General features: G+C 39.4%; 2 protein-coding genes across 2 annotated transcripts; both read left to right on the top strand.

Moving 5' to 3' along the window:
* Positions 1–448: 448 nt before the first annotated feature.
* On the top strand, positions 449–7,763 carry LOC139475564 (sialate O-acetylesterase-like). Its single transcript, XM_071258755.1, has 9 exons — positions 449–506; positions 1,433–1,767; positions 1,862–2,000; positions 2,290–2,506; positions 2,794–2,879; positions 4,347–4,477; positions 6,457–6,611; positions 6,970–7,168; positions 7,524–7,763. The coding sequence occupies exons 1-9, from the start codon at positions 449–451 to the stop codon at positions 7,761–7,763; spliced, it is 1,560 nt and encodes a 519-aa protein (XP_071114856.1).
* Positions 7,764–9,470: 1,707 nt separating this feature from the next.
* On the top strand, positions 9,471–15,159 carry LOC139474670 (sialate O-acetylesterase-like). The gene is made up of 9 exons (XM_071257766.1): positions 9,471–9,507; positions 10,483–10,817; positions 11,835–11,973; positions 12,285–12,447; positions 12,641–12,726; positions 12,898–13,028; positions 13,405–13,559; positions 14,093–14,288; positions 14,883–15,159. The coding sequence occupies exons 1-9, from the start codon at positions 9,471–9,473 to the stop codon at positions 15,120–15,122; spliced, it is 1,482 nt and encodes a 493-aa protein (XP_071113867.1). The 3' UTR covers positions 15,123–15,159.
* The last annotated feature ends 26 nt before the right edge of the window (positions 15,160–15,185 follow it).

The following is a 15,185-nucleotide window of genomic DNA, read 5'->3' as shown; positions in this document are numbered from 1 at the left end:
AACTGAATAACGTATCGAAATTTCCTCTTATAAGACGCTGGATCTCTCATACAAGTAACGGCTCTGGCGAAGTTAATAGACAGTCCATCATGTAATAGAGGAAATACGGGACGTTTGATATCGGTGACGATTTTGACATTTTAGGCCGTAACACCGACCAGTCCCACTCGAATGATGAGATTTCAAGGCTTAACAAAGGCATACAAATGAAAACATTTATGAAACTGTTCGGGACATGGTCTGTGGCGAACAGGTAATTTCCCCATTGAAACAAATGATTATGAAAGTAAAATATGACATTGTAAAACAGTTCATTTCAGAACACGCACAATTTAGTACACGAACCACTTTTTCAGGACCACAAATGTCACTTTCACATGCAGGCATCGGATTGCCGTAAAATATTGAATCCAAGAGATCACAAACATGTAAGCCGTCGTGTCGTTAAATGCCGGTTCGTCTGCAACCTAAAGAAACGACTGTTCAGCCATACGCCAGTTCCATTTGTAATCACGTTGTACCAGCAGGCTCATTCCCAGTAAATCTGCAGGTTAATGTTGAATACCATAGATCGGGGTTGTCGTCTTGCTTCATGTAGCTAACATTGTCAGAGGCACGGACCGAGATTGTCAACAACAACATTAGCAGCCATATTGACAGTAGGGACGAGTGACCGCAATGTCACATCCCAGTTAAGGGTGGAGAGGCGTGTATTTTCAATTTGTATCATTTACTGGGGGTGATTGCTAACTAACTCATAAGACTTACACATTTAAAATATATGGTAAATGTTAATTAACAAATTTGTTGGAGAAATACATTCGTATAGCATTTTTGAAAACTATTTCTACAACCTATCACCTCTACAATGGGAGATGGCATATTCGATTTCCAAGAAATAACTTGTCTCGCTGATTTCTAAGAAATGACTTTGTGAGTTCAAACAGTTCACAACAGATTGCGATGAAATTAAAACACATATGTTTGGAGTGTTATTCGTCAACTTATGTTTGAAAACTATGTGTTATGAACCTTTTTTTTGACTAGTCTAGACTATGTGTATTATTAAGTTGAACTTTAGTAATATGTGTAATATTCATAACTACCTGTGACTCCTCTTCGGAATGTTCTGAGACAGCGGACCTTTGTACCCCGTGTATGTAGGCATTGCAAGAGAGCGCCGTTTTCAAAGCGCTCTTGTTGTTATGTTAGACAGGAAATAAACCTACTGTGTTTTAAAATTGTATGTTGTCCCATTGCAGATACCTTTGATTTATTTATTTATTTGAAACCTCGCCCTAGATTAAACTCTTAACTGAAAATCTTGTTTCTTGTGATAGGCCTCCACCGGTAATTCAATGATCGTTATCATCAGAGGTGCATGTACTTGTAATCCATGCTCACTGAAAATCGTCTTCTTTTGTTCGTCAAGGTACGCTTGCTGTACTGAAATTTGCTTCATACTATGCTGACCATATGGTTCTTCAAAGAGGTCCCCAGAGGGCGATTGTCTGGGGCCATGCTGCAACGATAGGTGACGAGGTTACAGTCATGGTCAGTGGCAAAGGAGAGGTCAAGGTCAATGTTGTGAAGGATCCTAATGGAAATGAGGGTTTATGGAAGGCTAAACTGCCAGCTGTAACTGAACCTGGTCCTTTCACCTTGACCGCATCCTCATCAGAGGGGGACTTAACTCTAACAGACGTCATGTTTGGTGACGTATGGGTGTGCTCTGGACAGAGTAACATGGAGATGCCAATGAAACAGGTACAAGTGTCTTAGAGAAGTAGTTGCATTAATTAGAATTCATTTGGATGGCTCTTTTCATGAAGATTATGATATTTTTTTCATTTGGTTTTAGATCATAAACTCATCTTTAGAAATTGCAGAAGCTCTAAAGTTCAGGACTATAAGAATTCTTAAGGCATCAATGGTGGAATCAACCACTCCGCTAGAAGACTTGAAGAGCTTGGTCTTTCAGTGGACTGATCCAAATGATGGTAGAGTAACCATTTCAATTCAATGTGCATATTATTTCCCGCATTCAATATTGTAAGAGAAGTCGAAAACTTCCATGTTATTTAAGTTAATGTATTATCCAGTTGTAGGTGTGTTGAAATATTACTTATTTGTATTAAGGGAAATGTATTGACGATGTATTGTTATTTCTACATGTTTAAAATATGCATCATCTAAGCCATCTTGTGTCTTCATTGGAGTTAATCAGTGCAATTTAACGAAACATTTCTCTAACCCCCAAACGAGATTTCATCTTCATATCTCGAACAGCTGATGTGTCTCGCTTCTCTGCTGTGTGCATGCTGTTTGGGGAATATATTCACCCCAACAGGAACTATCCCCTTGGACTAATAGACACGACATGGGGTGGGACGCCAATTGAAGCCTGGTCCTCTCCCGATGCCATCGCAGAGTGTCCGACACCGAATAATACGCATTTGAACAGTGATACCATATATGATGGCAACAATGGTCCAGTTATGCCAAGGTTGAATAAAGCTAACATAAACGTGTTAAATCTAGTCAACATTTGATATTAGAAAGTGTATAAGAATGGTTTCTTTCTGACAGGGATCATTCTTATGAAACATCCACTTGATAAACTCAACAGTCAGTCACATTTTCCCAATATGTCATGGTTAATTTGTGTTATAGTTCCAAATTTGCAAACAATATATACAGAAACCTTATTGATAGATACGACCTCGATATCAACCTGTGCATGTCCTAGCATTATACCACATCTTATAACTATTATTTTCCCCCTCTTTTCAGATCCCCACTTGATAAATGTGTGTTGTGGAATGCTATGATCAACCCGTTTCTCGACATGACGATATTTGGTGCATTGTGGTATCAAGGTAATTAAACTATCTATTTGTTCTTGTCTCGAGTACATGCTTTTCGTTTTCGACCGTTATGAAACTGTGCATCCAAGGTTCCACACTTTATTTGTATTCTTAGACGCTACTTTAAATGATCAAAGTCGATAAAGTACGTCGTAATGGGCTGACGTCATGGCGCTGTTCTAATTTCCCCTGCCGTTTTCTAACGTACTCTTGGGAACACGGTTCATTTATTATTGTCAAGCAAGATGAGCGTCCACATCACGTATCGGTGAAATAGTTTTTTATCCTTGTAAATACTTAAATATCATTACTTGGGAAGAAATATTGGAAGATGATGGCAGCCATCTCTCATGCCGCGGGGTTTCCTCAAACATATTCAAACCACAGCAGCCACATAGTTGTGGCGGGTGCTGATGTCCCGAGGAATTATGGCTGTCTCTGGACACATGCATGAGATTCCTGGAGGAGTTTCATAACCACATGTGTACAGCTATTTCTCAGTGTAGGGCATTTAGCAACATACTGTGATCAAACAAAACGACCGCATATCCTATTCCTCCGCCATGTTCGTCACACGACGACGCCATATCACGCCACGGGCAGTCGATGCAGGTCGGGTACCTCTTCACGTAGTGCAGCCAACTCGGCCAGCACACGGTGTCATGGCTTGCAGTTGCTGCAGTCTGCTTACATTGGTGGTGGAAACTCAGTTGCAAGTTTAAAGACAGAAAATACCTCAACTCACACTGACCAGCGATACTGGACTTTTATGATTGTGTCAGCACGACCCCACAATGCATTTGTGGAATGTTTCGAGCCACGTAATTAAACTGAAACAAATTATTATTAATACTTCAATTTAAATCCTTCTTATTGCGGCCTTGAGTTATAGAAATTCACACACTGAACGGATGATATAATGTATAATGTGACTTAGTTAAATATACACTAAACCCTTTTTGGTGGTGAGTGATTGAGTATGGTTTAACGCCGCTTTTAGCAATATTCCAGCAATATCACGGCGAGGGACACCAAAAATGGGCTTCACACATTGTACCCATGTCAGGAATCGAACCCGGGTCTTCGGCTTGACGAGCGAACACTTTAACCACTAGGCTACCCGACCGCACCCATTTTTGGTGGTGTTATATTATGTTTGAATAGTACTTTGTCTCTTTACATAATGGTACAGGAAATTAGGTGGAACAGCCCATCAGCCTAGTTCGATTTCCAATTTTAGGCAACGCTTATTACAGACTTCATTTTAAACCGTTCTCCAATAAAACACAAGGTTAGTCTTAGATTCGGCTTCTTAGAAAGCTTGCTCTATGCTCATGTATAGTGTAAGAAGCAAGGGTCCTCGTGATTTAACAATGATAGTTCAGGACAAAAAACTAAAACTATGCTTTATTACACTACACATGGGTGTAGAGCAAACGTTATTTCTAACATACGACATGCAATATTATTCTTCCTTAGGGGAGTCCAATGTCTGGTATCCAGATCTATATTCATGCCAGTTTCCTGCTATGATAAATGATTGGAGAAAGAAATTCCACGCCTGCTCAGAAAAGGAGACGGATATTGAATTTCCTTTCGGATTTGTTCAGGTAATTATCGACACATCACGTATATTTATGTGAACTGGTTAGAATCGTCAATCTGTTAACGTTTAACTTAAACATATACCCATGTGGTCGCAGTGATTCAGTGTCTGATTAAGTGTTGCATTTGAATAAGTATATATTTACCTGTTCAGGTAAACCATTACGAACCTACTTTTAGTAAGTTTGTACATGAAACTTGTGATGATCTATATTGCCGGCGACTGACATGACGATTTCATGAATATTATGACAGGATTAACACACATCAAGCATAATACCGAAGTAGATACCCCAGTAAACACACTTTCATAATGTATTTCCAATGAATGTCCTTGTCATGTATACTCTTCATAAAAAGTAGGGGATTCTCGAAAATAACTTACAATTTCCAAATTTGTAAGATCTATTAGTTTCTAATAATACGTGTATGATACTAATGAACGACTAATGAACGACTTTGGAACACGTTACAACCGGTATTGAAGAATGACAGTAGATGTTATGACCGCCAGGATGTTATGATCTTGAAGGACGATATTGGTAAGATGGGAAAGTTCAAAGGTGACGTTTAAGGAATAGTAGTGCGTAATACCGCCATGAATTGTCAAACAATCCTTCCCTCGACGAGGGTCTCCCAATTGCGATTTGAGGCTGTTTGTCAAGTCTGTCAGTCTGGCAAAATGACGATTTGTGTGTGTGTGTGTGTGTGTGTGTGTGTGTGTGTGTGTGTGTGTGTGTGTGTGTGCAGGGGTGGGAAGGGGTGTGGGGGGCACAACACGTGTCAGTCGAGCTGGAGATGCTGCACTTACACTATTTCCCCTCTGACCCTTAACTCGAGCGGAAGCAATTTGATTTGCAGTTTGAGCTCGATTTAGTATAGCCTGGTTTCGGATCAATCGATTCTGCACTGTTGTGGTTGACCTGGGACACCCTGAACGGGGTCGATCGTCAACATTTTAGGTTTGTTGATACCTGTTTCATAGTCAGCTAAGCACAGGCTGTGTTTTGGTCAATGCACGCTGTATTCTGACTATTTCCAGCATGCGAATACCCGTAGACGCTCCGCACTTTGCAGACACCACATCGCTTGTTCAAACACAAACAATTAATGAAATCAACCACATGATAAGAAGAATCAATACGATGGACAGTATTAATGTTTCTTTGTCTGTTACCGTCGCAATATTCTAGCTATATGACGGCAGTCTGTAAATAATCGAATTTAGACTAGACAATCCAGTTATTGACATCATGTGCATCGATCTACGCAACTGGGATAGGATCACATGCATCAACCAAGTCAGCGAGCCTGACCACTCGATCCCTTTAGAGTCTCCTCGTACGTCAAGAAATGGATTGCTGAAGACCAATTCTAACCCGAAATCATCACGGGACCAGGAATAATGGTTCACAGAGATTAATGGACCTTCCTTGAAAGTGTCAAAATCAGAAAAGACACCCTACGCATGTATGTGAGGCACGTCCAAACAATAGAGTGTGTTTTGATCTAACTCTGTACAGACATACACGTTCTTGCATAGAATGTTTGTCGTCAACACTTATCGTTGTTCTAATACTATTAACATTCATATTTCCCCTACATTTGGTCTGGGAATTAATGAGTAATACTTAAATTTTCAAGGTTTCAACTATGAGTACTTTCTTGGGGTAAAAACATAACTAAATAACGCAAGTTTCCATGCCTGGTTGTGTTCGATATCCTTTTGGATACAAAAAGTATTGTTAGTATGTCTATCAGTACGTATATTGGATAGCCAAAAGTACATATACTCTCAATGCCACTGTGTTCATGATGCTGTCTATAATGCATTGATTGCGTAAAATGAATAATTTGAAATATAAAAGTATGTCAATCCTGTCTTCCATGATCACCTTGTGGAAATATCAACATGGTTTCAATGCCTTTTGGATAATCTGTTTAATGCATTTTTTTCAAATCAACAACACATTACTTTCATCAGCTTGCCCCTAATGCCAAATCTACGGAGGTTGGAGATTTCCCTGCAATTAGATGGTCTCAAACTGCAAAGTTCGGATTTGTTCCTAACGAGAAGATGCCGAAAACCTTCATGTCTGTAGCCATGGACCTTCCTGACTATGATTCCCCTTTTGGATCGTAAGTACCCCGATGATAGCAATCTTGTTTTCGGCGATTGATCAAGATGTAAAAAAAACAAAACGATAAAGGTGTTTACTTTGTATGAGGTGTCAAACACTTTATTACAATGTAGACACAATTTATGGATAACAACTTCTTTAATACTGTAAAGACGACTTTTCTGGATAGACCCTATCAAACTTTATTATCTGATTATCTGTTGAAGCACTCTTACAATGAATATAAATACTTTATAAACAATGAAATGAGCGTCTCCTGGGTTTCAACCAAAAACAATGTAACACGGTTACAATCATTGTCAAACAATGTCAACAAAATACACTGCCATATAACCTTACATGTTCCAAATTTCTAGAATCCATCCACGGTATAAGCAGGATATCGCCTCCCGTCTGGTTCTTGGAGCCAGAGCGGTCGCCTATGGGGAAGAAGGGGTTAAGTTTCAAGGTCCTCTCCCTCAAACATTCAGCCTTAACAACGTCAATAACGTCCTTAACGTGAACTACGGAGACGATAGTCCTATAAAGGTTCTTAACAACAACAACGGTTTTGAGGTATTATTTTATTTCATGATGTGTTATAAGAATATACCCTTTTTCAACGTTACACTTATGTAAAACAGTGTAGATGTTTTAAGGACTCATATCTGGAAAAACATTTTCCGAGTATCTCTTCCATATTTTCTGATATCCTGTTACATTTCATGTGAGGAAGTTACACGTAGGAATACCCCTGTGACAATTTTGCATAAATTATTATCATCAACACCAAGTGAATGAATCTGAATTGTAAGTGGTCAGCGTACGTCTTGAATTAGGGATAAGTAAGTTAAATATGAACGATATCGAAAGGTTGTCAATGTATCTTTGAATCTAGGAGGACATAACACTCTCTGAACTTGTATTGCAGGTGTGCTGTTCCAGCAGTAGTACAACCGAATGCGCAGACTCAGATGAGTGGGTGGCTGCACCAATCATAGACCAAGACACAAACTCCGTATCGGTATCGGTAGCTGGCTGTGAGAGCAAGTCACCAGTTGGTCTCCGATATGAATGGCGCACAAGTCCCTGTGATCTCAAAGAGTGTGCCATATATGGTAGTGATACCGATTTGCCAGCCCCGCCTTACATTACTAAGAGAGGGTTTTAGACATAAATAAGAAGGAAGTGTTTCATGATATAAGCCTGAATAAAATCATTCCATTGTTTCAATGTTAGTTCTTTTCATAATGCTTTATCTTTACATTGGCAGTCACACATAAAGTACATTGTCAGTTTCTTTATTCTCGGAGGAACGAAGGACGCAATGGTTTTGTGCACTCTGGTACCAAGGTCCAGTGAAACTCTCACATGACATTGTAGGATCTGATTCCAGAACGGTATGATAGCTCTATAACTGACAGGGACGAGTAAAGTGTTCACGAATTCTAATTTGAATCCAAATATAACAAAACACCCGTTCATACTATGTGAAACGTTCGCTCAAGGGATTACTGGTGTGATTTGAAATTGAAATACAATTTCCATCATGCAAGGACTGTCAGCTGTCAGCAATTAAGCAGTCATAATCGAGTGTGAACCGGATGAAGCAGTGATTTACATAATACGCAACTATCCACGACGGGTACAATGACACGCTATCAACCAAGCCACCGAACCTGGCCATCCGATTTATTAAGTCGCCTCTTGCGACAAGCACAGGTTGATGGGGACCTATTCAAACTCGGAATCAACAGGGGTGTATCAATGTATGTTGAATTACATGTGTGTATTCTTATTCAATCAGGTGGTCAGCCTCGCTTACTTGGTTGACGCATGTCATCGTATCCCAATTGCGCGGATCGATGCTTATGACGCTAATCACTGGACTGTCTGGTCCAAACTCGATTATTTACAGACCGCCGTCATATAGCTGGAATATTGCTGAGTGCAGCGTTAAACAACAAACAAGCAACTTGTATGGATATGCGTGGTCATCTTCCCGAGGCAAGGGAGGTAACTGACTATTATAAGTCCACTTTCCACCCTTGCCACTGTGCCTCCAGTGGCTATGTTCATTGTCAAGACGATCAAGACGATCTTATCGAAAATAAAAATTCACATGGTAAGAAAACTGGTCTTTCCTCGCGAAGTGCGTCAAATCAGTGAGCAACTTGATGAAAATATTTGGAAAATATCTGTCGACGGCCAATTGAGAGAGTACACATGCTTTGCAAACCCTGCAATCAATCGAAATGTGCCATGTTTTTTTACGAACCGGATGCTAATTTCGTTTCGTGATTTTTGATTGAACTACGATAGATTCCAGCTAAATTATAACTCAGAAATTCCAGCCTATTTCGGCAATGGTGGAAACTGGACTTGCATAGTCGTTTAACAGCCTTGCCTCGGGAAGATGATCTGTGGTATTTATCTTACATGTCTTCACTGTACATTTTTTTCATAAATATACAATTTCTCTGCGATATAGATATATGGCTTAGATATTGTCAATGCGACGTAAATTTGTAACTCACCAGCAGTGCAATTTAATAGATGCTGTGGATTTGCTTGTTACATTTAGAATATAATCTGTTTACCGCATTGAAAATACGTCCTTTGAAGTATATATTTTGGTCATCAGAACGGGTCAACTGAATTAAATTAATGCAGGCGAACTTAATGCAACTGTCCGGACAGTGGAAAGCCGGTGGTTTGATCGCCTGGTCTCGTCACACCAAAAGACTCTGCCTGACCCATTAAGTGGATAATAATGTGTCCGTTGGTATACACGAGCTTATAGGTAGTCACACAAAATGAGATCACACAAGATAAGCCATATCTTAAAAAGCTGACAAAGCAATTCGTCCTTCGCACCATGAAACAGCTGCTGTTTCTTCTCTTGAATTTATCTAGTAAGTATTATATTATTAACATTATTCCCACAACATTGTTTCATCATTTAACAACTTTAGAATATAAGTATATTCCTAGTGGTTTGTGTAAGACAATTATGTTTGAATTGTAATGCAATTCCATTCCTTTTAACTTTAAAGACATGCTTACAACATGAACGCTGGACACGAAAAAAGTATACATCAAATGCGATACAAATGTTTGGACAAACCCAATTCAGTCGTGAAATACGTTGTTTGTACTGAACAACAAAATATGGCAGTCGTTTCCTTGAACATTAAGAGGGAATGTGAAATACACCTGACGTAATTCAATTCGATATTGGATTGTCCAACAGCGTCAACATCACACAAGGTACAAAAATTATATTGTGTGCATGATACCAGTAGCTCTGGGCTTTGGGCTTTGGGACTGTATTTGTTTGCAAAAACTCAGGTTTTACACAAAAACGATAATTGTATCTGGATTTGCTGGATGTTGAAGTAGTTTGGAAAATCTCTTATACATGTATGTCGGGAGTTCATTCGACAATACTAATGCAACAAAACATTTAGAAGTACTACACAAAAACGGACAAATATCAGCTAAAACGATCCCAGTTCGCATCTCCTTACCAGTATGAACTTGCCCTTGAAAGTTTACAGGTAAATTACGGATATAGCAAACTGAGAGGCCCCATCAGGGCATCCAATGTTCGTCATCATCGTAGGTAAACCCTGTTCGGGAACGCCTGGTGTCAGAACTATTTGATAAACACATGCTCATGATGTAGTCGGTGATCGTACAATGGACTCTGCTTTTAGAGGGGAATTCTTATAATTATAGAAACGGTTTTATTTTTGAACTTCATGCTCACTGAAATTGTTTTTTTCCCGTCAAGTGATAGGCCTCCACAGGTCCTTCTCAACGATCATTATCATCGGAGGTGAATGTACTTCATGCTCACTGAAAACCGTCTTCTTTTGTTCGTCAAGGTACGCTTGCTGTACTGAAATTTGCTTCATATTATGCTGATCATATGGTTCTTCAAAGAGGTCCCCAGAGGGCGATTGTCTGGGGTCATGCTGCAACGATAGGTGACGAAGTTACAGTCACGGTCAGTGGAAAAGGAGAGGTCAAGGTCAATGTTGTGAGGGACCCTAATGGAAATGAGGGTTTATGGAAGGCTAAACTGCCAGCTATAACAGACCCTGGTCCCTTCACCTTGACGGCGTCATCATCAGAGGGGGACTTAACTCTAACAGACGTCATGTTTGGCGACGTATGGGTGTGCTCTGGACAGAGTAATATGGTGTTTACAATGGGTCAGGTAAGCGGGTACTCATTTATTCACAGGCATTGTTAACGTCATAGAGAAGTAGAGGTTTTTTTGTAAAAAAGAAGAAGAGATTACCTATCCTCAAATTTCTTTCTCGTTGCCTTTGTTTCTTTTGTTATAAACGTGTATTGGCCAATTCATCACTCAAATGTTGCCGGGGGCACGGGTGGCCCAGTCGTCTAAGGCGCCGCGATTCGCTGTGCAGAGTTGCGTCCCTTGGGCATGCCAGAAACCTATCTTTGTGGGTTCGAATCCCAGTTCGCAGCGATTATTTTTCTCGGGTTGTGAGCACCATACCCATGCTCGTGGGTTTCACCGAAGTGGTAAACGCATGAGACCTGCATCACTTCGGGCATTCCTCCTACACTAAACTGACAGGCCGCGATATAACTGTAATAATGTTAAAAGTGGAGTATTGCAGTGCAGAAAAAAACATGCATTTCATGTCGAAATTACTTCCGACTCAGAAGAGAAAAGTTATCATTTATAAGATGCTGTATAAATGTAGTGAGTCAGTGAGTGAGCATGGTTTTAAGCAATATTCCAGCAACATCACGGCGGGGACACTAGAAATGGGCTTCACACATTGTAACCCGGGACTTCGGCGTGACGAGCGAACGCTTAAACCACTAGGCTACCCGATCGCGCCGTATAAATGTATACAGAAAAAAGAAAAGATTGCTTTTATTGTTTTGCTTTCATTATTGAAGACAGATTAACATATACTGAAATCGAACCTTCTATGTCTCCCGTGAAAGGATGCAATGTCCGCAAAGAACTTAACATTCAGCCTCCAGTGTCCGTATCAGGACCTTGCAAGTCTTTACATTAGCTGTGTGGTGGAAGAAGAAATGTTTTTTTATTATAGATTGTGTGAAATTTTATGTGCGTTTCAGTTACTTCTGTCAGCCACCGCATATGTGTATTAGGCCATACGCGCCATACATATGCAGACTATTTACTGAGAACACAGTTTTACAAAATACAAATGGGAACTTCTGGTTAAAGGTCATTAACTCACCTGCGGAAATTGCAGAAGCTCTAAAGTTCAAGACCATAAGAATCCTGAAGACATCACAGGTGGAATCAACCACGCCCCTGGAAGACATACAGAGTATAGCCACCCAGTGGACTGAGCCAACTAATGGTTGAGTATCTCAACTTTTATATTGTTTCTACTGTCGAACATAGCACTGCTATTTATGTTATTGTGTGACCCACATGTGTACATGGTGTATACAACTTTATGTTTGTAAAGATAAATATATGACTATTTCTTTTGAATAACATGAGGAAATAGCCCATGCAAGCTGTTCGAAATTTGTTTTACTCTCTACGGCCTTGCATTCGTCTTCATTTAATTTAACTTACTGAAATTTACTTGAAGTCTTTCGTGATCTTTTACTATGTCCAGGTTTTCATAAGCAAATAAAACTATGGAGTACATATGTTGAACAGCCACTGTGACGTCCTTCTCTGGCCTGTGTATGCTGTTTGGGGAGTACCTGTATCCAAACAGGAACTACCCTCTTGGGCTGATCGACTCGGCATGGGGTGGGACGCCTATTGAAGCCTGGTCCTCTCCCGACGCCATTGCCAAATGTCCTGCATCCAATAAAAGGCATGTGAACCTGTTTTCATACATGCTTGTGACAATTATCCACTCTTGCGTAGGTTTTAAACTAAGTTAAGTCTCAGTATAAACAAATATGTTACCTCATCCACGATAGAAAGTATCATATCCCTCTGATGAATTGGATTAGTATTTGCTCGACATTGATACATCTGAGAAGGATCTTTCTGATTTCCTTTAGAGCCCCGGGTGATAAATCAGTATTGTGGAATGCAATGATCAACCCGTTTCTCGACATGACGATATTTGGTGCATTGTGGTATCAAGGTAATATATAATTTTATTTCATGTGCGCTGTAGACTGCTGAAGTCACATTCGCCGTGTAATGAATGGTAAGAATATATGTTTTCGAGACACTGTTCATAGGTTATGCTGATGTACACTACTTTTGACCAGTTTATATCCTTGATATTTGCTGCATGATTTATATCTAATAGGGGAGTCCAATGCTGGGAATCCAGATCTTTATGAATGTCAGTTTCCTGCCATGATAAATGATTGGAGAGAAAAATTCCATGCCAGTTCAGAACAGGAGACAGATATACAGTTTCCTTTCGGATTTGTCCAGGTAATTCATATATATATATATATATATATATGTATATGTATATGTATATGTATAATTATGTATATGTTATAATTGTGATCTGAATCTCAGACCAATCAAGCTTCTCGACATTAATATACCCTAACACGTTAAAATGTAGGTATTAGTGTAGTGATATATTGGCTGTTTACTTTGTGGGTTTAACGATCATATACAATTTGTATGTTCATGACATGCCCTCTGATTCATTGTTTTACTTATGTGCAGTACTAATATAGTATTGATTTTGCTAATCATCCGATATTTGGTATCATTGTAAATATGTGTTCCTTCTCCTTTTCAAATACATGATATGTTAAACGTTGTTTGTCTCTTAGTACCACATTTATATCATCAGCTGGCTCCAAATGCCAAATCTACGGATGTTGGAACTTTCCCTGCGCTAAGGTGGTCTCAAACTGCAGATGTTGGGTTTGTCCCTAATGAGAAGATGCCAAAAACATTCATGGCTGTAGCCCTTGACCTACCTGATTATGACTCTCCCTTTGGGTCGTAAGTAATACCTTGTTTTTAATGTGGAATGTTTCTAATATGTCTTTGGGACGAACGAATTGAAACTGTCAGTGCACGTGAAAGTTAAAAACATCATTGACAACACATCGAAACTTTCAAACATTTGATGCAAGATGGAAAAGATTCGATGTTTATTTGTAAGTAGTCATGACTTATACATAAATCCGATCTGTATAGGTATTCCTAACTTCCAGAATCCATCCGCGGTATACCGAACCGGAAGTTTACACATCACACTAGCATCTAAATATAGTAACTTCCTGACGACTGATCACTGTCCAAACAGAATGCAATGAGCGTCTACCGGATCTCAACAGAAACAGTGTAACACGGTTACAGTCATTGTCAAACAATGTCAACAAAATACACGCCATATATATATATATATATATATATATATATATATATATATATATATATATATTATATATATATATATATATATATATATATATATATATATGTATATATATATATATATATATATATATATATATATTCCAAATTTCCAGAATCCATCCACGGTATAAGCAAGACATCGCCTCCCGTCTGGTTCTTGGGGCAAGAGCGGTCGCCTATGGAGAAGAAGGTGTTAAGTTTCAGGGTCCTCTCCCTCAAACATTCAGCCTTAACAACGTCAATAACGTCCTTAACGTGAACTACGGAGACGATAGTCCTATAAAGGTTCTTAACAACAACGGTTTTGAGGTAGATTTTTGTTAGTTTCCAATCATTTTCACACATGAAAACACTTAAAGAAGAAATTGTAGAAATTGTACACACGGTTTATATCGTGAACGAACGTATTTATGACATCTTTTGAAATAGTAATTTGTGCGGGAAACCTGTTATATTTCACGTGACACATTTGCGATTAGGGAGATCCTTATGAGTTAGATTAGTGTGTTGGTTTTAAAGCAGTATGTTATGTACATCATGTGGTGGCAGTTTCACGAGGGAGGGAAGTCGTACAGGTTGAGACGTTTACCACCAGCCAAGATATGGTGCTGACAAACAAGGAATCATGGGATCATGCAGGGCGAATGTGGGATTCTAAGCCACGAGCATGGGATTCTGGACGTAATTCGGCACATCAAACTACTTCGCCTTTGACAACTATGCCACCTAGTACAACAGTATTTTTATGACAATTATGTATGAATTTATCATCGGTCATTAGTATCGAACGAATTCAAACGTATACGACGTACTACTTAAACACCATTGAAACCATACTAGGAATGGGAACATAACTCTTTGATTTTATGGGTGCATATTATATACTGTGCTTATATATTGCAGGTGTGCTGTTCCAGCAGTAGTACAACAGAATGCGCAGACACAGATGAATGGGTGGCTGCACCAATCACAGACCAAGACACAAACTCCGTATCGGTATCGGTAGCTGGCTGTGAGAGCAAGTCACCAGTTGGTCTCCGATATGAATGGCGCACAAGTCCCTGTGATCTCAAGGAGTGTGCCATATATGGTAGTGATACAGATTTGCCAGCTCCACCCTACATCACAACGAGAGGGTTTTAGGCAACGATAAGCACATTAGTCGTTCATAATGACTATCATGAATACAATACAAGTTCTTACACT

Source organism: Haliotis cracherodii, unplaced genomic scaffold, assembly GCF_022045235.1.
Source record: "Haliotis cracherodii isolate W230 unplaced genomic scaffold, xgHalCrac1.p SCAF_3, whole genome shotgun sequence".
Taxonomy (NCBI): Eukaryota; Metazoa; Mollusca; class Gastropoda; order Lepetellida; family Haliotidae; genus Haliotis; species Haliotis cracherodii.
Note: the sequence above shows the minus strand (reverse complement) of the source record. Positions and strands in the feature narration are given on the sequence as shown.

Bases quoted from the DNA above. Each gene is read 5' to 3' on its own strand.
- LOC139474670 (XM_071257766.1), top strand. From the start codon at position 9,471: ATGAAACAGCTGCTGTTTCTTCTCTTGAATTTATCTA. The intron at 10,818-11,834 runs GTAAGCGGGTAC...TTCTGGTTAAAG, and splicing joins TGGTGTTTACAATGGGTCAG to GTCATTAACTCACCTGCGGA. The intron at 12,727-12,897 runs GTAATATATAAT...TATATCTAATAG, and splicing joins TGGTGCATTGTGGTATCAAG to GGGAGTCCAATGCTGGGAAT.
- LOC139475564 (XM_071258755.1), top strand. From the start codon at position 449: ATGCCGGTTCGTCTGCAACCTAAAGAAACGACTGTTCAGCCATACGCC. The intron at 2,001-2,289 runs GTAGAGTAACCA...TATCTCGAACAG, and splicing joins GTGGACTGATCCAAATGATG to CTGATGTGTCTCGCTTCTCT. The intron at 7,169-7,523 runs GTATTATTTTAT...CTTGTATTGCAG, and splicing joins ACAACAACAACGGTTTTGAG to GTGTGCTGTTCCAGCAGTAG.